At 35.5% G+C, this 23974-nt stretch overlaps 4 protein-coding genes across 14 annotated transcripts in view; 2 read left to right on the forward strand and 2 right to left on the reverse strand.

Moving 5' to 3' along the window:
* The window catches only part of LOC116003793 (ABC transporter G family member 28-like), a 10128-nt gene extending 1136 nt beyond the window's left edge, over positions 1-8992 (forward strand). The window contains exons 3-17 of one of the 9 annotated variants that reach the window (XM_031243726.1): positions 705-986; positions 2075-2138; positions 2217-2363; positions 2556-2590; positions 3143-3216; positions 3576-4402; positions 4949-5245; positions 5538-6023; positions 6236-6384; positions 6472-6761; positions 6860-6990; positions 7381-7661; positions 7809-7847; positions 7944-8001; positions 8934-8992. In XM_031243726.1, the coding sequence (XP_031099586.1) occupies positions 705-986; positions 2075-2138; positions 2217-2363; positions 2556-2590; positions 3143-3216; positions 3576-4402; positions 4949-5245; positions 5538-6023; positions 6236-6384; positions 6472-6761; positions 6860-6990; positions 7381-7537 (2939 nt within the window). In that variant the 3' untranslated portion in view covers positions 7538-7661; positions 7809-7847; positions 7944-8001; positions 8934-8992. Of the gene's footprint in view, positions 1-704; positions 987-2074; positions 2139-2216; positions 2364-2555; positions 2591-3142; positions 3217-3575; positions 4403-4948; positions 5246-5537; positions 6024-6235; positions 6385-6471; positions 6762-6859; positions 6991-7380; positions 8002-8082; positions 8427-8933 lie in introns of those variants that run through there. The other 8 variants (XM_031243728.1, XM_031243727.1, XM_031243721.1 and 5 more) reach the window with 8 other exon arrangements.
* Positions 985-12211, reverse strand: LOC116003794 (ATPase ARSA1-like). 3 transcript variants are annotated; one of them, XR_004094708.1, is made up of 13 exons: positions 11954-12211; positions 11245-11456; positions 11078-11140; positions 10869-10979; positions 10556-10630; positions 10388-10456; positions 10255-10320; positions 9715-9792; positions 9527-9625; positions 8915-9049; positions 8520-8680; positions 8074-8183; positions 985-1024 (listed from the first exon to the last, which is right to left on the reverse strand). XR_004094708.1 is itself a non-coding variant. In XM_031243729.1 (12 exons), exons 1-11 carry the CDS (start codon positions 12087-12089, stop codon positions 8543-8545), a joined length of 1182 nt encoding a protein of 393 aa, XP_031099589.1. In that variant the 5' UTR covers positions 12090-12211; the 3' UTR covers positions 7851-8183; positions 8520-8542. The 3 variants fall into 3 exon arrangements, 1 of the variants encoding a protein (XP_031099589.1); XR_004094707.1 differs by lacking the exon at positions 985-1024 and adding an exon at positions 7851-7984; XM_031243729.1 differs by lacking the exon at positions 985-1024 and having other exon boundaries at positions 7851-8183.
* A 621-nt stretch (positions 12212-12832) lies between these two features.
* LOC116004067 (ATPase ARSA1-like) lies at positions 12833-14542 on the reverse strand. Its single transcript, XM_031244003.1, has 5 exons — positions 14285-14542; positions 13576-13787; positions 13409-13471; positions 13200-13310; positions 12833-12961 (listed from the first exon to the last, which is right to left on the reverse strand). Exons 1-5 carry the CDS (start codon positions 14418-14420, stop codon positions 12833-12835), a joined length of 651 nt encoding a protein of 216 aa, XP_031099863.1. The 5' UTR covers positions 14421-14542.
* A 3361-nt stretch (positions 14543-17903) lies between these two features.
* Positions 17904-23974, forward strand: part of LOC116004253 — a 7716-nt gene continuing 1645 nt past the window's right edge. The window contains exons 1-9 of the mRNA XM_031244223.1: positions 17904-18068; positions 18150-18200; positions 19178-19294; positions 20657-21124; positions 21700-22169; positions 23021-23120; positions 23236-23301; positions 23394-23474; positions 23584-23691. Of these exons, the coding sequence (XP_031100083.1) occupies positions 18030-18068; positions 18150-18200; positions 19178-19294; positions 20657-21124; positions 21700-22169; positions 23021-23120; positions 23236-23301; positions 23394-23474; positions 23584-23691 (1500 nt within the window). The 5' untranslated portion in view covers positions 17904-18029. The remainder of the gene's footprint in view (positions 18069-18149; positions 18201-19177; positions 19295-20656; positions 21125-21699; positions 22170-23020; positions 23121-23235; positions 23302-23393; positions 23475-23583; positions 23692-23974) is intronic.

Raw genomic sequence — 23974 nt, forward strand, 5'->3', positions numbered from 1 at the left:
TAAAAAATCATGGGTGTTTAAAAAAAAAAAAAAAAAAAAAAAAAACTATTTGAGATTATAATTTAAAACTCTACTTTTTACATGTATATATATTATAGATTGAGCAAAATTTTAGTATACTTAAGCTTAAGTTTTTTTTAAAGTAACCTATCTCTCTAAACAAAGGGTTTTGATATTTAGCGAAGATCTAATATATAAAATATTAATGTGTAGTCTAATGAACTAGTTGAAATGGTAACATAACAGGGAACCGGTTATCCACTTTTTTATGTAGGATAGGCCATGTTTTCCTAACTAGCCAAAATGTTCTTTGAGTCTCCTAAAGGTCACCCCAAAAGAACTTTGCAAAGAACCTGCTCAAAAGCTTGAAGAAATGTTTTGGATATCTAATGGCAGCTAAAACATTAGTTAGGATTGATTGGGAAGACATGCTTGATAAGGACTGTTTTTCACCCAAATGATAACAATCTACCTTTCTTTCCAGCACCTTTATATAATATCCATAACCTTCTTTTCTTCGCCCACAAATAATGGGATATCCCAAGCCTGTAAAAGGAATTTTTTTGAGGTTCAAAACATATTTTTTTTGCTCAATCAGTATTTTAGAGTTGTTAATGAGTGTTCACCAAATGGGATGTAAATAATTTGCTTTAATTCTTTTGTCTTGATTAGTAATCTGACATTTCGTTTTCATGGATTAACAGGGGATATGATGCAGCGCTTGTGTACAGCTTCAGAAATTCAGTTTTATGCAGCTAATATAATGATGGGTGCTCTGGCAAGAAAGAGTACCAACTTTGTGACACTTAACAAGAACTGTAATTTATCATCTTGGGGTGCTGGTTGTGACCCAGGATGGGCTTGTACCGTTGGAAAAAATGTACTTGTTGATCTTAAAAATATAAAGGAAATCCCAGCGAGAACTGATGATTGTCAACCATGTTGTGAAGGCTTCTTTTGTCCTCATGGTCTCACCTGCATGTTACGTAAGCTTCTCCAGTTTTGTTTCTCTTCATCCTTGCACCTAATTCACACACATTATATAGAAAAAAATTTTTAAAAGAGAAATAATAATATTGAGCAGACATTTAGCCAGTATATGGGATATTCTAATAGTTACCGTCAGAGGGAACTTGTCTTGGGATAGTCTAGCCATTCTGGGTATATAAGGATGATCAAATGAGAAGGGTATCAGTTTTGGAAGATTCCCATTTTATATCATCAAGCTTTTTGATTGAGTTTCCTAACTAGGTAAGTGTTTCCATTTTTTTTTTTTTTAAATAATCTCTTTCAGAAGCCATCACTTTCCCCACCTTTATCTTTTCTAAACATCTTTCAAGAGAAGATAAGCCTAAAAAAGATATGGTATGGTCAGAAAAATAAAATTTGCAACAATATCTACTATGCTTCTTACTATTTCTCATTTATGGAGTTATTCTTGTTCCCATATTAAGCTGGATAGTCTGAATATTTTGCTAGCTGGAAGAGTTATTATGCATCTCCTTAGATAAAACCTCACGGTGAGAAGGAGAAAGCATATAACTCTGCTCAATGACACATGGGTTAAATTTTCTCCCAAAAGTTGGGAATTGTTCAATTCTTTTAAAATATCTTTACCACATTCATACTCTATGAGTCTGAGTTTGACTGCTTTATGATGCTAAACAAAAACAGTTGCCCCATCTGACCAGGAAAAAAGTGAAAAAGATAAAATGATGATGTAAGAGTAAGTTAAAATCCTATAGGTTGATCACTTTCATTATCACAGTTGAAACTAATCTGGAGAGTGTGATAACATTTGCTTGATGGATTCTGTAAGCAATTGTAAGGGGATTTACAGGAAGAGAGTATTAGTTTGACACATGCATTCTATTTTTAATTGTTTAACCTTACACCACTCTGCAGTTGGAATGTTGGATTGATCTATCAATTTATTTAAGAATGTATGAAGGAATAACTTACATCTATAGCTGGTTCTGTTCTCATTATGGCATATCCTGCTAATCAATCAGTATTAAGTTGCACATTTTTAGTTTATTATTCTGATTTTTTTCCCTTGTGTCTCCTGGTGAAGCCTGCCCATTAGGCTCTTATTGCCCTGTAGCAACACTCAATGAAGCTACAGCAGGATGTGATCCGTAAGTATAATACTTTTTCTTGAGCTAGCTTGTTCCTGCATTTGTCATAAAGCTATATTCTCTGTCGATACATTACAGGTATAATTATCAAGTGCAACCTGGTAATAGTAATCAAAAGTGTGGTGGAGCAGATATGTGGGCTGATATCATTACTGGCAACGATCTATTCTGCCCTGCAGGATCTTACTGTCCATCTACTATCCGTAAATTTCCCTGTGATAGCGGGTATTGATTTTACCCCAACCTTTACTGCATCCATCTCATCCCAATTTTGTATTTTGAGTTTCTTTCTCCTTTCCAACCCTGCATGTTTAGGCTGCAGATGCTATCTTTGCACACTTGGTGCATAGCTTAACTCATAGTTCCAAGCTTTTAGCAGTACCCTGTTACTCACATTATTCATTTATGTTTTTCCAGACATTACTGCAGAACTGGCTCAATAACCCAGACAAGTATGTTTTTCTCTTGTATGGTGGTTTCTTTCTTGCATCTCAATAAATATAGTCCTCAAAAATAAATAAATAAGATAATTGTCACATCATTGTTCAGTGTGTTGACAGTGTCCTAGACTAACATTAATATTTTAATTCCATTTTAGTAATACAAGCTTATTAAAATATAGTATTTGAGATGTACACATAGACCTGTATTATACAAAGCATTGAAATTATGTTGGCGATATAGTTCACTATTCTGGTTAGATGTAGAATGTGGTATTCAGTGTATTCCAGGAATTCCATTTCACTCTGAACTTGTTTATAGGAACCTTTTACCCAGTTCCTAGCTTTTAGTACTAATATGTATTATTATTGCCTTGATCAACAATATTTTAGTAGCTATACATAAATATATGTGAAATTAAGTTGAAGGGGTGTGTTAATGAATAGAAAAGAAAGGTATTTGTGTTTTCTCCTCAGGTTTCTGCATGTAAGCATGCTTAACACGCCTCTCATATGATAAAGTATGAATGTTGTTTTACTGATGCAACAGTGATGAATTTGCAGAATGTTACCGGCTGGCTACTTGTGACCCCCAAACAGAAAATCAAAACATTACGGCATATGGTGCCCTTTTTGTTGTAAGTCATAGTGTCACTTGTAAAATTTAATACTCCGTAATTTATAAATGTCGTTTGCATAATTGTATTCAGATGCACCTTTGAGAAAGCATGTTCTTTGAGTATGCTTCATTTGAAAGAGGGTGGAAGGAGAGGGATTTGATTGAACTTAATTGCTAACCTTTTTCTTTTTATATTTCAAAAAATAATCTTCATCCTTACCCTATTAAGTCTCATCTAAGACTTATTGACCCAATTCATCTTTCTAGATATCGGGTGATATGATTCAACCTCAAACATGGCTATTTTTGTTTTCCAGCATATGTTGATATATGTTTTGTGTAAGCCTTCCTTAATTTCCCTCTTCATTGGTTGACTAGGCTGGAATCATGCTCATACTTCTTGTTATATACAGTTGCTCAGACCGAGTTCTGAGCACTAGAGAGAAAAAGCAAGCAAAGTCCAGAGAAGCTGCTGCAAAAACTGTTCGGGAAACAGTACGAGCACAAACATGGAAAACTGCAAAGGATATTGCTAAAAAGCATGCAACTGGACTTCAGACACAGTTATCACGGACATTTTCCCGTAAACAGTCAGTGAGGGAGGAGACGAATAGTACAGGCCAAGCTAGTCCTGTAACGGATGCTTCCTTCTCATCTAGCCCTTCTCAAGAGAACTCTGAGAGTTATGATGATTTCAACATTGAGATCGAAGACAAAAAATTGAAGAAGAAACCTACTAAGACTAGGCACATACATACTCGCAGTGAAATGTTTAGATATGCTTATGGTGAAATTGAGAAAGAAAAAGCACGTCAGGAGAATAGCCCAAATCTGAGCTACTCTGGTGTCATCTCATTGGCATCTGATACTAAAGTTATCACTAGACCTCCTATTGAGGTTGTTTTCAAAGATCTGACACTTACTTTAACGGGGAAAAAGAAGCATCTGTTGAGGTGTGTATCGGGGAAATTATCGCCTGGTCGTGTTTCTGCTGTCATGGGTCCATCCGGGGCTGGAAAGACAACATTCCTCTCTGCTTTGACTGGAAAAGCCACAGGGTGTACCATGAGTGGTGTGATTCTTATAAATGGCAAGGCTGAAACAGTGCAGTCATACAAGAAAATTATTGGCTTTGTCCCACAAGATGATATTGTGCATGGAAACTTGACTGTGGAAGAAAATCTCTGGTTTAGCGCTATATGCAGGCATGTTACAATACTTTCTTAGCTTATCATCCTACACGGAGGCTCTAAGTTAATATGGAATACCAAATCTGCATGGAGTAATTGGTCCTTTACTCATCAAGCTGGATTTTAATCATTTGATTTCAAGTGCCAAGATTGTGGCTTGCTTATTCATAGTGTTATTTTTATTTGACTTCATCATCTATAAGATAAAATGAACTGGTAAAGCGTAAAGTTAAAAACAATCAACACTTATATGTTACAGATCAACGGTAAGTCTATTACTAAGAAATTATACTGTTTTCTGAATATTTTGTCCCAGAGATTACACTTGTTTTCCTTTTCTGAATTATAATGTGCATTATGCTACAAGACCCATGAAAATTTTGTTTTGTCTCTTTCCTTTACTCTATTATTTCTAAAGCTGAGTTCAAGACATGTAGTGCTCAGAAAAGGAGGCATGAATCAACAACTAACTAGTTTACTTAGTGATGTAAAAGGTGGAGCAATTAATGATTAAGATTCACATTATTCATTTCAGTTTACTCATATATATAACTTTTCCAGGTTGCCAGCAAAATTTCTAAAAGCAGAAAAGGTTTTAGTTGTAGAACGAGTAATTGAATCCCTGGGATTGCAAAATGTGAGAGATTCCCTTGTGGGTACTGTTGAGAAAAGGGGAATTTCTGGTGGGCAAAGGAAGCGAGTAAATGTTGGGCTGGAAATGGTAATGGAACCTTCATTATTGATCTTAGATGAACCCACCTCTGGTCTGGACAGCTCTTCTTCTCAGTTATTACTTAAAGCACTTCGCCGTGAGGCTCTTGAAGGAGTAAATATATGCATGGTGCTTCACCAACCAAGGTAATTTTGAAAACCTTTTCCAACTTTGTAAGATATTTATTTTTGGGAGTTATTATTGCTCTTTATTCATCACTACCATCATAAAGAATTTGCATCATATTGGTTGCAGAACTTCAGTATAACAATTTTTGCTGAGTGTGTAAGACAGAGAGAGTGTTCTGCCAAAGTCTTGATCTCCAGTTAATTTACTGTTCGTTTTTAGATATAGGATAAAGATTAGTAATTGTTCCAAGTAAATATCTGTTTATTTTGGTCTTTTCTTATCCTCTGAGTAGTGGATTTCCTGCTTCAGCTACACATTGTTCAATATGTTCGATGATTTTATACTTCTTGCCAAGGGTGGTCTTGTCGTATACCATGGACCAGTGAAGAAAGTTGAAGAGTATTTTGCAGGCCTTGGGATTCATGTCCCCGAGCGTGTTAATCCCCCTGATTTTTTCATTGACATTTTGGAGGGAATTGAAAAACTGAGCCCAGATATAGGATTTAACTACAAGGATCTTCCTCTAAAATGGATGCTTCATAACGGTTATACTGTGCCACCAGACATGCTAAACCCTGCTGGGTTAGCAGCAGCTAATGGCGAAAGTCCAGCTCATGAATCAAATCCTGCATCTGAGGAGCCTGATGGATCTCTGTTTGCAAACCTGTGGGGGGACCTCAAATCTAATGTGGAACAGAAGAGGGACCAAGTGAAGCATTACTTCTTGACCTTAAAGGACTCATCCAATCGGAATACTCCAGGTTTATTGGTACAGTATAAGTACTTTCTTGGAAGGTAAGAACTAAACTTTCAGTTCTTTCATATTCCTATGAATTAGTCTAAAAGATGATGATAAGGACTGCAACTCTCTTGCTTAAAATTACCTGAGAGGCGATTTTATGGGAACTTGTATTTTATTACTTGCAAAAACTTCCACTCTTTATTATTTCTTTGTAATGTTTTTAGCATGGCACCTAATGCCCCTATTGGTAATGCAATTTTTCTAGGATTGGCAAGCAGCGATTGCGAGAAGCTACGGTACAGGCAGTAGATTACCTTATCCTATTACTTGCTGGAATTTGTTTAGGAACACTTGCTAAAGTGAGTGATGAAAGCTTTGGGTCCATGGGATATCTTTACACTGTCATTGCAGTCTGTAAGTAAAAGAATTACTTTATTATTTGTAGTTCTTATACGCCATGGGTTCATCCTAGTATGCTAAGTTCTTATTGCTGATTTGCAGCTCTACTTAGCAAGATTGCAGCTCTCAGATCATTTTCTCTGGATAAATTACACTACTGGAGAGAGAGCGCTTCTGGCATGAGCAGCTTGGCTTATTTCATGGCAAAGGATACAATTGATCAGTTAAATATCATTATAAAGCCGGCAGTTTATCTATCTATGTTCTATTTCTTCAACAATCCAAGATCCTCGATTCAGGATAACTACATTGTCCTGTTTTGTCTCATATACTCAGCTACTGGAATAGCCTATGTGCTTGCCATCTGTTTTGAACCTGGACAAGCTCAGCTGGTGAGCATTCAAATTTCTGATCTATGAAATAAATATGGTTTGTCAACTTTTCAACTCAAAAATTGTAATACTTACAAAAACTATTGTGTTTACTGCAGTGGTCAGTTTTGCTTCCAGTTGTCTTGACTCTAGTTGCAAACCAGAAAGGTGACTCATTTCTGGCAGGAATAGGAGATTTTTGCTATACTAAATGGACTTTGGAAGCATTTTTGATAGCAAATGCTAGAAGGTGAGATTGGCTTCAACTCTATCTAGGTTAGGGACTTGCTGAAATGGCTTCATGTATCCTAATTGTGACTCACAATGTATGTGCCAAATGGGTGAGTAAAAAATTGGCAGCTTTTCTAGCCATCTAAGTCACAACTATGCGTTGAGTTAAGCAAGTTCAAAGGGTTGAATAGTTGAAGAATGGCTTGGAGGGTAGGTCAACTTGCTTTGACATTTCTACGATGCTGTTTTGGATTGTACTAGATATTGTCAACACATATCCTCACAATAGATAGTGTAACCATGCTTGTTCAGTTGTTTGTATCAAGTACAAATGGCACTAACGTCAATTGACAATTTAGATTTTTTTTTTAACGCGTAATCCATTTTTAATCTTCTATTTTCTTTTCAGGTACTCTGGAGTGTGGCTGATCTCAAGATGTGGAGTCCTAAAAACAAGAGGTTTCGCCCTTTCAGATTGGTATTCTTGCCTGGGTTGCCTCATTCTAACAGGCATACTCAGTCGCGTTATAGCCTTCTTCTGCTTAATCACTTTCCAGAGTAAATGAGAGTCCATTTTCCAGCTTGGCTTTCCTCAACAAACATGGAAGAATTATCATCTGGCAAAAATGGGTGATGCCTTTGAAGGAAGTTTGAACTACCATGCTCAAGAAAATGAAGAATACTGTCCAGGTAAACTGGTTTGCTGTCATAGTTTCAGCACCAGCCCAGTGATACCTGGTTCTGGTATTCTCATGAAGCCACCACATCTTGTTTTGGTTCTCTATTTACTTCAAACTTTTGGTTTTTTAATATTTTACTTTTAAATTATTTGACCAGTAGGAATCATTTTTTCCAGCCAGCACAAACAATTTAGAGGTATTGATGTTCACACTTGATAATGACAATTTTGATTATTTAACTGACATTCACTCTGCTGTCTGCAAAAAATACCCATTGATACTGGCAATTTAGGTATCTGACTACGCCCATCCTCATGAATCGTTGCAAACAATCTGGGCCAAGGATTCAGGTAATCTTCTTTAAAGTTAATGAACTTTTAAGTGAATCGGCTTGCTATTAATTCTAATATACTCTTTATTACCTCGTCGAGTGGGTTTAGGAATGATATCATATTCGTTACTTTCTGGTGCACCACCAATCCAGTTGCCTCAAGTGCAAGTAGCTTCTTCTTTAATGTCAACATCCATAATCCTGAAATATGTATAGAGAAAAGGTGGAGAAGTTGGTACCTAGGAATGGATTTGAAAAACAATTAGCAAGAAAATGTCTTAATAAAGAGAAAGAAGAACCAAACTAATAAGGTAGGTCCATCACATCACATCTTATAATTGTTCGGGAATTTCTATGCTGTCATATGTAATAGTTGATAAAGTTGTACAATATGTTTTGCTAGTAATATAAATGGGGTGAATACATCAATACAATTTTCTATAATTGTTTTATAGCAGAACAAGCAAGTGTTTCTTAGCAAAGAAGTTTTAGATCATGGTGATAGGGGAAAAATTGATCATTTAGTCACTCACTCACCTGTATGATGGGCTGGACATTATTCATTTCCAAACCGAATCGCCCATGAATTTAAGCGCAGGTGCACCTCTTATCTCCGCATCAAACAAGGGTGCCTGGAGTAACATCAACCTTCCCAAATCTGGATCTTTACCAATCAAATCAAGAGCCCGACTCTGATCCTGCAACAGATGCTTAACTTGTAGCACTAAAAGACGCAACTATAGAAAGTACCAATCAAATCATGCACTAAGAAAACCAATCTTCAAGTTCAAGTTATATTCCTCGGGTTTTGTTTTCTGTTAGTTACAGATAAGCTGAAGGTGTAGAAAACGATTTCAGAGAATTCTACCAACCGAGCACTGTTGGATGAGCTAAAAGTTAAACTCTGCAAAATAGCATTAAAGAATTGATACCTTTCTCCTCATGTCACAGAACTTGCAGTTTGAGGCGGATGGTGATAGCACTTGATTAACAACAAGCCTTCTTACCGGAACTTTTTCTTTCTTCAAGGATTTACACAACCGTGAAGATTCACTTACAGCCATAGCCTTCATTAAAATAAAAATTTAAAAAAAAATCACATCATGAAGTTGTTTACTGGTATAAAATATATAAATGTGACCAGAAATCATTGCAATCTGTCATTGACGGATGGACTTAAGAAATATAAAGTACATTTGCTAACACCATTAAGATTGGTATCAGAAAATCAAAACCTGAGAGCAATAACTGCAAAGCAAAGAAAATGATGCCGGGAGGAAAGAAGTAACAAGGGTGCTAGAAGATCATAGCATATGATCGACGGTACCTATTCAAACCCGTGCTTTTAAAACTTGTTATAATTTAATATTGGGCGGGCTAAAGTCACTCAACTGGGCTATAATGCACATGGCCAAATCACACTAAAAGATTGAATCCAACCAATTAGCTAGTCTAACTCATAGCCTTATAAACCCATATTCTCTTTCTTATTTTATCAATGTGAGACTCTTAACAAAAACAGAAGCAGGAGTTGTTGGCATTACCGTGGGAATTGTAACAATGACAAACTCTGTAGCTTCGGTATCATGAAACAGATCTCGGACTTTGGCCATCCTGCTCCTTAGCTGCTGTAGATTGTCATTCTGGAGCCAAACGAAATAGAGTAAAAACAAACACGCAAATCTTTAGTAACAGCAGAGTGCAAAACTGGTATAACCAGCTCAATGCTTACAGTGTCATCTTGTCGAGGGCTCTCTTTCCCAAAAACAGATTTAATTGCTGAGGTTGCAGAAGCTATTTTTTTCTTTAGCTGTATAACACAGAATGACGAGGAGAATCACTCAGATCTTCAACCATCGGAATATAAGATACAAAATGACAATAATAGGATTAATTTCGTATCCTCAGTGTAATTAGTTGTAATGGATCAAGATTTATTTTAATTGATTAGGATTAGGAGATAATTAGGGAGAATTTTTTAGATAGTGAGAGAGAGATTTGGTGGTGATTTAGTTCTGTAAATATGTAATACCGTAAACTCTTATATAAATTGTGATCAAATGTGAGAATATAAATCATCCAACTTTCTTCCCAATTTGACACTAGTTTGAAAACAAAATATGAGAATCCCAAGTCTTGGGGCCGAAAATCCAAATAGCCTAACATGCTTATTTGTTGTTTTTGTAGGTATGATGCCATTGGACCCAATTACTTATTCAACATTTGAAACACATAGATTAACACATTCTTTTGTATGTATATGAATACAAACCTTCATCATCTTACCAATTGATGCATCCATGAATTCTGGCAATGACAAAAGCCGAAGTGTATGGCCCTATAGAATAACGGGTGTGAACGCCAGCCAGAGACACTATTAAAATAAAATGCAGGTTTCTACTCACAGTGGGAGCTGTGTCAAAAACTATCCGAGTGAAGTTACTGTACTCTTTAGACTCAACAAATTCAATAACCTACAAAGTCATTATATGATTAAGAATACACTCCATATTTGCATAGATAGAGTCTCATCAATCAAAATTAAAAAGAAACCTCGTTTTTGCTATACATGCCTTAGAAATCGCAACAGCTTCATCTAGACCAGGTGGAAGGATGTCTAACAGCTCTGTAAATTTTAGGTCCCCCAACTATGAAAAGATATAAGAGAAAAAGTCAAACAGTTGAGTCATTTGAGGATTTCAAAGCTTAGTGGAAGAGTCTAAATATAAAAAGCCAAGAGGCTACTAGAAATATATAAAGTTTTTTACATATTTAATACACATTTTGTTCAACAGTGTGCTAAACAGTAAAAAATTGAATTACAGGGCAACGTGAAATGGAGAACAGTGACGAGAAAAAAGCAACAAAACATGGATGCAGTTTCACCTGCTCAGCCAATGTTCCCATTCCCATGCTATTCATAAAATCTTTGACACCATCCGAACCATGATCCTGGTTCACTGCACGGAATTCTTCTCTTGTTTTCTCAGGGTTTATCTACTTAAAAACCGAGGGTGAGTTGAACACTAGAATGAAAGAAATGTAGATATCCTAGCATGAGTACCAAAACCCGAAGCACAGAATGAGAGATATACCTCCAGTGCATATAATGGAGAATCCACTCCTTGAACTGGAACGAGAGTCCCTCCAGTCAAATCCTAGATATTACACGGAAAATGGCATTGCTTCAAAGTCTTTTCATTAAAGACCAAAAATTAGGTCTCATAGTAGTAGATAAGGAAGTCACAACCAAATGTTGAACCTGATCAAAGGAATCACTCAACGAGTGAGCTGGGTCAGTACTGACTACAATAGTCGGATGGCCATGGTTTGCAAACTTTACAGCAAGAGATGCGGCGCAACTTGTTTTCCCAACTCCTCCCTTCCCTCCCAACATGAAGTATTTGCGTTTGGTGCCAGAAACCATGTCATGAAATCCGGTGGCCGTTTCAGCAAGAGAAGCAATGTATGCCACTACCACAAGGATATAAGCTTTAACCATCACTGATGACCCACTAATTACTCTTGTGAGTATGCTGCTTTCTCAAGTGTAAGAAACTAAAGAACTCAAACAATCTATCAAGCAATATAAATATATACTTTGTAATCTCATACATAATGCTCCTAGTTGTATACCACAGTTAGGAAGAATGAGGATTTCTACTATGTAATCAAATATAATGTCATTAAAAGTTACCATCTTTCTCCAACTTTCAGAAATATTTCCCAAGTAAATGACCCAATTGCTCACATTTTGAACTCTCACAGTAAATTTTCACTTTTTAAAAAAAAAATAAAATTCCAAGACACCCAAATTTAAATTTTCATAATCCAGCTAACCCCCAAGGCACACTATCCAACAATAGTACATAGACATGTTTGAGGAAATTACTGAAAGAAAAATCTTATCAAACACTAACTTAAAAGTAAAATCCAAAATTATTAGAGTACATGAACAAGAAAAAGGTTACCTTGGAATGGGCGTGTAAAGGTGGAAGGGTATGAATTGAATGGGGCAGAGAAAGAGCTCATGAAGCTTGTTGGAAGTCTAAATAGTGAGATGCATACGCGTTGGGATTTTGAAATGTAATGGAAAAGAGAAGCCATGGATGTTTGACTGCTGCTGCTGCTGCGTCTTCCTCTTCTTCTTCTGTTGCTATTACTAGCTAAGTATCTTTTTACTTGAGAGTTGACTGAGCAGTAAAGGTATGGCGGGGAGGGAAAATGGGGAGGGCACTGTGTAACTCGAAGAAAAAAGGTGATGGGCTTCAATGGAGGAAGGTCATAATATGTTTGGGCTCACCATTTTTATGAATTGCGAACTAATTCCATTCTTGAATCTTAAACCCACTAATAATTTTAGGAAAAGTTTACTGTGTTTGCAGTTAACATATTCTGCTCATGCAACTCAAATTTACATATCTTAATCAACAAATCATAGCATGTCTAGATTGTATTATTCCGTATTATAGAAAATATCTATTTAACTAACTAGATTAGGTTGCTCTGATTAAGAGTTAATACCATATGAAATCCTTTGAGTATAGCGATTTTGTCATGTTTAATTCTAAACTTTTAAATTGATCACATGCGGTCTTTCGACTTTCAAATTGTTACCATCTGTGATCAAAGTTAACCATCAGTGGCCCTTCAACTATAAAATTTTAACCAGTTGTGGTCTTCTTCTAGGAGGACCATGGCGGGTCACATTTTGAAAAGTTGAGGGACTACGAGTGGTCAATTTGAAAGCCTTCCGCTACTTCTTCTCTTCCCTTCTTTAATTTGATTCGTATTTCTGTCTGAGCACAGTCATGTTCGCTTGCGATATAGTTGGTGTAAGCTAAGCGTAGTTAATTTGTGTAGCATGTGAAAAGTGTACCGGAACTCTTGACTGTACCGTCATCAGACAAATAACACTTAAGACAGTNTAGACCAGGTGGAAGGATGTCTAACAGCTCTGTAAATTTTAGGTCCCCCAACTATGAAAAGATATAAGAGAAAAAGTCAAACAGTTGAGTCATTTGAGGATTTCAAAGCTTAGTGGAAGAGTCTAAATATAAAAAGCCAAGAGGCTACTAGAAATATATAAAGTTTTTTACATATTTAATACACATTTTGTTCAACAGTGTGCTAAACAGTAAAAAATTGAATTACAGGGCAACGTGAAATGGAGAACAGTGACGAGAAAAAAGCAACAAAACATGGATGCAGTTTCACCTGCTCAGCCAATGTTCCCATTCCCATGCTATTCATAAAATCTTTGACACCATCCGAACCATGATCCTGGTTCACTGCACGGAATTCTTCTCTTGTTTTCTCAGGGTTTATCTACTTAAAAACCGAGGGTGAGTTGAACACTAGAATGAAAGAAATGTAGATATCCTAGCATGAGTACCAAAACCCGAAGCACAGAATGAGAGATATACCTCCAGTGCATATAATGGAGAATCCACTCCTTGAACTGGAACGAGAGTCCCTCCAGTCAAATCCTAGATATTACACGGAAAATGGCATTGCTTCAAAGTCTTTTCATTAAAGACCAAAAATTAGGTCTCATAGTAGTAGATAAGGAAGTCACAACCAAATGTTGAACCTGATCAAAGGAATCACTCAACGAGTGAGCTGGGTCAGTACTGACTACAATAGTCGGATGGCCATGGTTTGCAAACTTTACAGCAAGAGATGCGGCGCAACTTGTTTTCCCAACTCCTCCCTTCCCTCCCAACATGAAGTATTTGCGTTTGGTGCCAGAAACCATGTCATGAAATCCGGTGGCCGTTTCAGCAAGAGAAGCAATGTATGCCACTACCACAAGGATATAAGCTTTAACCATCACTGATGACCCACTAATTACTCTTGTGAGTATGCTGCTTTCTCAAGTGTAAGAAACTAAAGAACTCAAACAATCTATCAAGCAATATAAATATATACTTTGTAATCTCATACATAATGCTCCTAGTTGTATACCACAGTTAGGAAGAATGAGGATTTCTACTATGTAATCAAATATAATGTCATTAAAAGTTACCATCTTTCTCCAACTTTCAGAAATATTTCCCAAGTAAATGACCCAATTGCTCACATTTTGAACTCTCACAGTAAATTTTCACTTTTTAAAAAAAAAATAAAATTCCAAGACACCCAAATTTAAATTTTCATAATCCAGCTAACCCCCAAGGCACACTATCCAACAATAGTACATAGACATGTTTGAGGAAATTACTGAAAGAAAAATCTTATCAAACACTAACTTAAAAGTAAAATCCAAAATTATTAGAGTACATGAACAAGAAAAAGGTTACCTTGGAATGGGCGTGTAAAGGTGGAAGGGTATGAATTGAATGGGGCAGAGAAAGAGCTCATGAAGCTTGTTGGAAGTCTAAATAGTGAGATGCATACGCGTTGGGATTTTGAAATGTAATGGAAAAGAGAAGCCATGGATGTTTGACTGCTGCTGCTGCTGCGTCTTCCTCTTCTTCTTCTGTTGCTATTACTAGCTAAGTATCTTTTTACTTGAGAGTTGACTGAGCAGTAAAGGTATGGCGGGGAGGGAAAATGGGGAGGGCACTGTGTAACTCGAAGAAAAAAGGTGATGGGCTTCAATGGAGGAAGGTCATAATATGTTTGGGCTCACCATTTTTATGAATTGCGAACTAATTCCATTCTTGAATCTTAAACCCACTAATAATTTTAGGAAAAGTTTACTGTGTTTGCAGTTAACATATTCTGCTCATGCAACTCAAATTTACATATCTTAATCAACAAATCATAGCATGTCTAGATTGTATTATTCCGTATTATAGAAAATATCTATTTAACTAACTAGATTAGGTTGCTCTGATTAAGAGTTAATACCATATGAAATCCTTTGAGTATAGCGATTTTGTCATGTTTAATTCTAAACTTTTAAATTGATCACATGCGGTCTTTCGACTTTCAAATTGTTACCATCTGTGATCAAAGTTAACCATCAGTGGCCCTTCAACTATAAAATTTTAACCAGTTGTGGTCTTCTTCTAGGAGGACCATGGCGGGTCACATTTTGAAAAGTTGAGGGACTACGAGTGGTCAATTTGAAAGCCTTCCGCTACTTCTTCTCTTCCCTTCTTTAATTTGATTCGTATTTCTGTCTGAGCACAGTCATGTTCGCTTGCGATATAGTTGGTGTAAGCTAAGCGTAGTTAATTTGTGTAGCATGTGAAAAGTGTACCGGAACTCTTGACTGTACCGTCATCAGACAAATAACACTTAAGACAGTGTTATATAACACACCACAGATTCCATATATTAACCAAAAAAAAAAAAAAAAAAGAATTCTTTCTTTCAATACAATTAACATACACATTCTGAATAAGACACAAAACCAACTCTACAATTGAGTCAATATACTCAACCGTCTTTTCCATCAATTTCTTTCGTTCTTTTACGTAAATTAGCTATATGCACACAAGTTTACAGCTATTAACGTGATTTGTAATAAATATTACTATTTATACACCGACATCGTAAGTTTTAATTATACTTTTAATTGAGAACATTGTTATATTTAGACTCACTTATTTGTGATATACATTTAGTCCTTAAGTTTGTAAGTTTGTAGTAAATTAAATTAATAAATTTGATCTCCAACATTAAAGCACCAGTTCCGCTAAAACTCTAAGAGATCAAATTTGACATTTTACTAAAAATTGAAGAATTAAATATACACTATAAATAATTAAAGGACTAGATCAATATTTTGCTCACAAAAGACGAAAGTCTTGGAAGTCCCCACATCTCGGTCCGAAAGGATATGTGGAGGTGGTAAATCAAGATGACGGTCCATTATTTGAGAGAATAAGTGTCTGGTGCCCACAAGGTTGAAGCTTCCACATTGAGTGTAAATTCTACATTGAGGCTGTCAGGACTCGATCATGCATCTTTACCCATAATTTGCCATCCAAGGACCAACTAAGTTACCCGTGCATGCATACAACTAAATCAATATTTTGTTAAGAAACTAAAAATGCTATTTTATTTATTTTAGATTAGGAAAAATAATCATGTTAGGTGCCTTCGGGGTCCTATTTTAGCTGAAGTCATGGCTATTAAGGAGGCGTTCTCTTGGGCTAAGGGTCGGGGTTGGTATAAGGTGGCTATCTATTCGGATTGTCAATTGGTTTGTAACTGGCTGAAGAACTCTTCCCCGATTCACTCTTATATCGGCTGCATTATTCATGATTGTATTGTCTTGAAACGTCATTTTATTGATGTATCGTTTCATTTTGTTCCTAGATCAGCGAATACGTTAGCTCATGTGTTAGCTAGAGTTGTGGCTTCTCAGTCTGGTCCTCGTTCTTGGTTTACTACTTACCCGGATTGTATTCGGCATTTTCTTTTGCATAATTAATGGAGTTTTGTTGTTCGGTTTTAAAAAAAAAGATTAGGAAAAATAGTTTTTTCTTTCATTGTATTTATACAAAATATCGATTTAATCACTATGTGTATTTGTCTATGTAAATATTGGTAATTAGCCGTATAATTTTTTATAGGTTAAAGTGTTATCTCGCACATTGAATTATAATGGATTCTTTATGTCGTACTCTGACCTTTCATAAATGTTATTTCGATTCACAAACCATTATAATAAGATGGTGGTTTTTGTCCTTTTTACAAGGTGATGAGGGTTATATTTTGGTTCTTTAACATATTAACAAAAAAAAATTAATGATTTAGAACTGTACAATTTAGGTTTGTCATTATATTGACTAATAATTAAACTCCACATATATATCTAATACAAAGATGACAGACTTTAATTGTATCTATTAGTGAAATCGTCAGCTTGTAAAAATTTGAAAGACCAATGAGTCTTGCGTTAAGTCGTTAACCATTAATGGACTGAAATGATTATTCTATATAAATATATAGACGGAAAATACTATTAAGACCAAAATAAGTTAATAGTTTTACTTTGCTAACAAGCACACGTACAGTACAAGGTTTGATTCAAACTAAAGACCTAGTTCATATGCAGTCAACCATTTCCGGGCGGTTGAGCGGCTTGGTGCATACACTCTTAATGCACAATAGGTGCATCACAATCACTCATAAGTGCACCATACCACAATACTAAGTGCACTACCGAAATATATATGTTGCAGGAAATTACCAAAACGTCACCGCATTTTTTCATTAGTGCATCACTTTGTGGTACACCACAGTTCACTCAAAAGTGCACTACACCCCGCATTTATTAGTGTATCACCGAAATATACATGGTGTAGGAAATTATCAAAATGTCACAGTATTTTTTCCATTAGGTACCATAGACCAACACTTTGTGATACACATACATGGGCCTGCCCGGCCCGCCCTGCGGTCCGGTCCGGACCGGGATGCTATCGAGATCCATCTCCTACCTAGGCAAGAGATGGAGCGCGCCGACGCGACGATCAAAGCTCATTTTAACGGCTCTAATATCATGATATACAGTATAATGATTATTTAGGATTAAAGTGCATCCTATCCTTTGAATAGCTTAATATATTAAGGGTGGTTGTTATATATAAGATAAGAATAAGAAATTGAGCAATGGTCTTTTTTCCAAGCTACGCCACCTCTACTCTTCTGTTGCTGCTGTGGTTAGATAGCATAGCAGCATGATATGATGTGTTCATGTCCCACTCACACCCACACCCTAATCTCTTGGGTTTAACCACAACTACTACTAGTGCACTTTGAAAGCTCCCTCTCATCATCCTCTCATCTATACTTGTGCTGCACTTTCAACAAAATTCTCAACAGCACAAGCTTTCAACCAAAGCCACCCACACCCTTTCTTGCTTCCAGTCCAAGATTACTCACCAACATTTTGATTATTATTATTATAATTACTATTATTATATCATTGTTGATGCCATACTAATCAAGAAAGCGTTGGTGGTGGGTTCCCTTTTTCTTTTGTCTTTTAATGGGTTTCCCTGCTGGCCGCCAGTTTTGCAGAAAGGTTTCTTGAATCTCCGGCCGCTAATTAAGGTGCTGTTTTTACTTTCCCGGCTGGCCTTCATGGCAGACCTAGCCGCCGCTCACACCCCGACACATTTTGTAAGTTAATTATGCGCGCGTGCTTTTTGTTTGGTGCAGAACGGTCGTTTGACACAATATTACGTACGGTTTGTGTTGCAGAGAAAGAAGAAGATCATTGGACAGCAAAAGAGGGAGGAACTCGAAAGAGAGGTATGGGCATCATATAATAAAGGATTTTATTTATTATACATACTTCACTTATATTAATTAGTACGGAGTATTTCAATAAATGAGTATATATAACATATCACACATCTAAAAGTAATTTTTTCAAAAATGTTACTCAGTACGTTTTATATTTTGCTTGAAAAAAAAAATTCGTAATCAATATTTGAAAGTATGCAATATGTAATCTGCACGGATAGTTCAGTTAGTTTTTGAATGATCAACTGTGGACAAATAAGCAATATCAAACACTAACAGTCATAATGTGAGAGTTTCACCATCTTATGGAGAGACTCCTTTTGAACACCAGGCAATTTTTGTGGGCAAGTGTGCATGGGGTATGTTTAGAAAATCTTATTTTTAAAATACAATATAATGAATGATTGTCGTATTTGGACAGAGAATTTGATTTTTACCAACACTCTTCCATTAATTAAACTTGAATCATCACACAGGTCTTCTTAGCTTAGTGCGTTTACCTCTGTTGTGTTATTTGTGAATTTTTACACAAATAAATAAATAAATGTACCATCCAAATACACATCTATCTTTAAATAATAATAATTTTGATTTCCTCATCACCTAAAATACAATATAATGTCGTATATTGTCTAAAATCTAGTAATTAATGTCATACATATAGGTGATGGGTCGCATATGCACCCTAGTCTATGTTATTGCTGTATTAATGTTCCACATAGTCACATAGATCCACTTTGCCAGGCTAATTCCTTTGCTCATGCTAAGGCTAAACCCTTTTCGTGTGGAGTGCCATACTGGAATCTTGTCTATTAATAGCCAACACTTTATACCATTTCATCTCTGAAAATTAACTCACTTTAATAACCAATTCAATCACTAATTAAATTCTCATCAACTTAATTATTTAATTTCTTGGAATTTCTTTTTTTTTTTTACTCGAAACGATTAAATTAATTTCTAGAAGTTTATGTTATTTTAAGGTTTCTGAGCTTAGTAAAATGCTGGAACATGAACAAAAGGTGCGAGAATTTCTGGATCGTGTTTACCAGCGGAAGAATGCTTCAGTTCTCAGCATCCCAAATTTTCTTCCTCCAAAAGTATGCATTTCTTGATTTCTTTGACTTATTTATATTTGTGTTAGTTGTGTTGAAGAATGCTTATTTGTTTCAATATTTTAATATAATTAGTTACATATATGCCAATTACTAATAACCTAAACGATTACTCAATGTGCTGTTCTGGATATATACAATCTTTTATGGGCTGTTTGGTTGGATGTAGTGATAATTCAATTATAAAGCAATTCTTTGGCCATTCGAATTACAGTGTTTGGTTAGAGGGAATTGCAATTTTTTCATTTTGTTGAATTGTAATTTTTATATCTTCACCATATGAATTGGAATTCAATAATGGGGAAGGAAAGGGAAAACATAATAAAGACTTTGTTACCCTTGATTATTATTAGTATTGCCTTATTTTTTTCTCATCAAATTACAATTCATTTATCCCTAATTTCTTCCTTCCAGTCAAACACCATGTTATGTTAGGAGTAATATTTTTTTTATTTGATTAAGAATGACATATTTCGTCGCTGAATTATATGTATGAGTTCTGGGTATAAATGCAATTCCTTAGTTATTGCCATGTTTATGTTTTGTCCTTCAAAAAAAAAGATTGGAGATCAAATTTTGTTAAATTAAATAAACTCAATAGCAAGTCTTGTGTAAGATTATTATATTTTTTTTAGTTAAAATATAATACTTTTATATGTATTCAAAGTATTACATTTTAACTAAAAATTATTACACGTCGTAAGACGGTCTCATACAATATCTGCTCCACATTTTGAAATATTTATATGAGAAGAAATCAAATTTCCATGTTTATCGTTATTATTTAAGTTTTTTTAAATTGATTTTTTATTTAAATCTAACAATAAAGTGAGGATTAATATCATCCATATATATGGGTTGATTAAGAGTTGAAAATTGAAGAAAAAATACATTGGCATTCCATACATCTGAAAATGTTTGATAGTGTATTCGCAAACAACTAATAGTGCACACATGACACACCTAAGTGCATTGTAGATTTCAAGTGCACTATTAGTTATCTGAACGTATTATCAAATGTATCGTTATAATTACAAAAGTGTCACATCATTTTTTTCTTAATTTTCAACTCTTGATCAACGTAATCCATATGGATTATTGATGACACTAATCCTCACTTTTTTTTTTTTTTTAACGTGAGACATGAATTCTCAATCATATGATATATCCTCCTCCTAAATATATTAATGAAAAAGGAACCAAAATCGTCATTCGTCAATTGTAGAATAATTGATGAATCGAAAATAGACACAACAATAAAAGACGGAATCTATACATGTAATACAGCTTAGGGATCAAATATGTCATTTTTCCTTTTATTATAACCCCATAGCAAAAAATTTGCAGATGAAGGAGGTTTTGGGCGAGTTGGGCATGGTGGAAAGCGAGATAAGTCGGCTAGAAACCCAAATCACCCAGCTCCAAGCAGAGGTGAAGCAGGCCAAAATGGAAGCTGCCAATAAGGCCAAAGAAGAGGCAAGAATGAAGCCATTATGGCACCACATATCTTCTTCCCTTACACCAAACAATAATCCACCATCATCCAATAACCTGCACACCAAATTGCCATTTGATACCAAGGCACTGCACTTCATTAGCAAAGCCATCAAGGGCGACTATGGCATCAAGAACTTCAGCAGTGTAAACGAGACATCTTTGAGCCCCAGTTTGCAGAAAGGAACGCAGCTTGATTCAAAGGAGAATCATCAGTTCCATGAAGGAGTTATTAGAACGTTCGGAGAGAGGGTTCCCAGGAAGAGTGGCTTCATCAAACCTGCCTCCCCCTTGCGAGAGCCTCGCCAACCCACCCCTAGGGTACCACTCTAATCTCATATAAATTAATTATTTTCTCACAACTAAAAATTTAAATCATGAGGCACTCACCCAAATTGATTTGAATTGGTAACCATTATAAGTCAGGTTGAACTCTTGTTTATTGACATTTTTTATTTGAATCAGTCAACTGTGAAAAATTTAGGTTGGTTTACTACAGTAATCCTTTGCGGGCTAGAGTCACAAGTGGTAGTGCACACTCTTAGTACTAGTGGCCTATTGGTTTGAGTTGATTAACTATATGCACTTATTTACCTGTTTATGATCTTTTAATTTGTGAGTTAGGATCACAAGGCAGGTTTAACCAGATCTTCACCTAGGAGTGGCCTATTAACATTCTTGGTTTGAGTTGATTAACTATAAGCAATCTAGGGTGGTTTACCTTAAGGCCATTTACCCAGCGAGAGTGACCTATTAGCCTTCTTGATTTGAGTGGATCATCTATAAACAACCTAAAATAGTTTATCTCGTTGTGATACCTTGTTCATTAGTGTTACAAGCGAAATCTATCTGGTCTACAGTCTCAAATAGTGGAATGATTAACATTTGGCATGCAGAGAGAACGCAACGTGGAGATGTCAATGGACATGTCACACAAATTCATGTCCACTTCATGGCTATCAGAACCGGCCCCAAAAGTGATGCCATCTCCCATTCACTCATCGGAAGAAGCCATTCAGAGATGGCCTCCCAACAAGCTATCGGAGAGCATCATGAAATGCCTGCTCTACATTTACGTGCGACTGCTCCGAACCTCCAGAGCTATGGAGATCGAGAAGTCAGGCACCATAGCTCGCTCCAACAACTTCTCCCTCAGCTTCAGATCCGAGCCGAGCCTGAACGTGAAAACCAGTCTAGCCATTCATAAACAGTCGAGACAGCAGGACCCTTACGGCATTTTTGACTCGGAAAACTCTGTTCCCAGAGACATCGGGCCTTACAAGAATTTGGTTAGGTTTTCGTCCACTTCTATGGATACCAAATGCATCTCAACTTCTAGCTCCGTTCCCTTGTTCCAAAAGCTCAAGTAGGTACCCTAACTAAGATCAATGCATGCTTTCAATTTTTCTTTTTTTTTTTTGTGTGTGGATTTAATCTCTAGATTCTTAGTCAAATCACAAATTTTGTTCTTAAAAATTAAATGGATCTGTTTTTAGGATTTTAAGGTTAATATACATGTACCATGATAACTAGCAAGGTTGAAAAACACATGATTTCTAATCACTCAAAAGTGAATCTAAATTTTCATCTACAATATTATTTTGTATGGTTAAAAAAGTGGGCAATTATTACATCAACCACTGTGTGAACCAAAAATAAAAAGTACATTTTTATTATACTAAAAATACATTATTTTTATATTAAATGTACATTATTTGGTAGTATATATAAAATAATGTATCTTCAGTATTTAATGTACTCTAAAATAATATACTTTATGTACAAAAATAATGTATTTTTAGTATATTAAAAATGTATATTTTATTTATGGTCCACACAACTGTGCGGGCCATGGTCCATGCAATAATGATTGTGGATTGGGCTTCCACGTAAATTTTATATAACTATACCAATAAATTGGGACTAAATGTAATATTTCTTCTTCTTTGTTTTTTTTTTTTTAAAAAAAAAAAATCAAAGTTCTACCTTGGAGTAACACTTGTGTGAGACCGTCTCACGGTCTTAATTCGTGAGACGGGTAGAATCTTTTATTAATAAGTCGGATCTTTAATCTCATTAATCAAATATCTTACTCGTCTCACGGATTGAGACTGCTTAGATAGTCTCACACAAGTTTTTTACTATTTTATATTTTTAGAATTATTTTTACCTCAACAAGTTAACATCTCATTTATGTACTTTTTTTTTTCTTGTTAGGGTTTTGATGAACAATCTAGAGAAGGTGGATTTGAGGTTTTTGACACACCAACAGAAGTTAGCATTCTGGATCAACATGTACAATGCTTGTATCATGCATGTATATATAATGGATTCAATCTTCTTTTTTCAACTTTTTGAATGACGAGAAAACATGAGCTCGACTAAGATGATATTAGCTAAAATTTAATGTTCGTGCATTTTGTTTCCTGCAGGGATTTCTTCAATATGGAGCTCCATCTAGTTCTACGCCAGAAAAACTGGCATCACTTATCAACAAGGTAATTCATTTACATTTTTAAAAATTTTGAATATTTATATATAATATATTAGGAGGTTAATTTTTACAACCTCGTTGGATATATAATTTCAGGCGACATTAAACATCGGAGGTCATACAATAAACGCACAAGGTATTGAGCATTATATTCTGAGAAAACCACTGGAAAAAGAGGTAATTTAATTCAGGAAAATGCTTTAATTTATTAACAAATTCATTTTTTTTTGTTTAATTATATACTTTTTGGATTAATTAATGTCAAATTTATTTGGGGGATGTAAAGGGTAAACAAGATGAAAAGGGGAGCACAATTCCTTCACTCTATTGTATAGGCTCCCTCGATCCAAATATCACATTCGCATTGTGTTGTGGCACTCGTTCTTCACCCGCTGTAAGTTCAATTTTTTGTTTTTGCTCGAAACAATGAATTCATTCACAACTACTATATAGCAGTGTTGTAAAAGGCCCTAGGCGCTAGTCGGACACTCAGAAGCGCTGCTTAGGCGGCCGAGTAATTCGAGTATGTTGTCTCTACTTTTCCCACTTAGAGTTAAGAGTTGTTAGACTATTATAATCCTCCAAACTAGTCAAAGATGGTTAGTTGAGTACAAGACTAGAAGAATATAGAAGAGGAGTAGCTTAACCAACAAAAAAAAAAAAAAAAAAAAAAAAAA

Source organism: Ipomoea triloba, chromosome 14 (assembly GCF_003576645.1).
Source record: "Ipomoea triloba cultivar NCNSP0323 chromosome 14, ASM357664v1".
NCBI classification, from domain to species: Eukaryota; Viridiplantae; Streptophyta; class Magnoliopsida; order Solanales; family Convolvulaceae; genus Ipomoea; species Ipomoea triloba.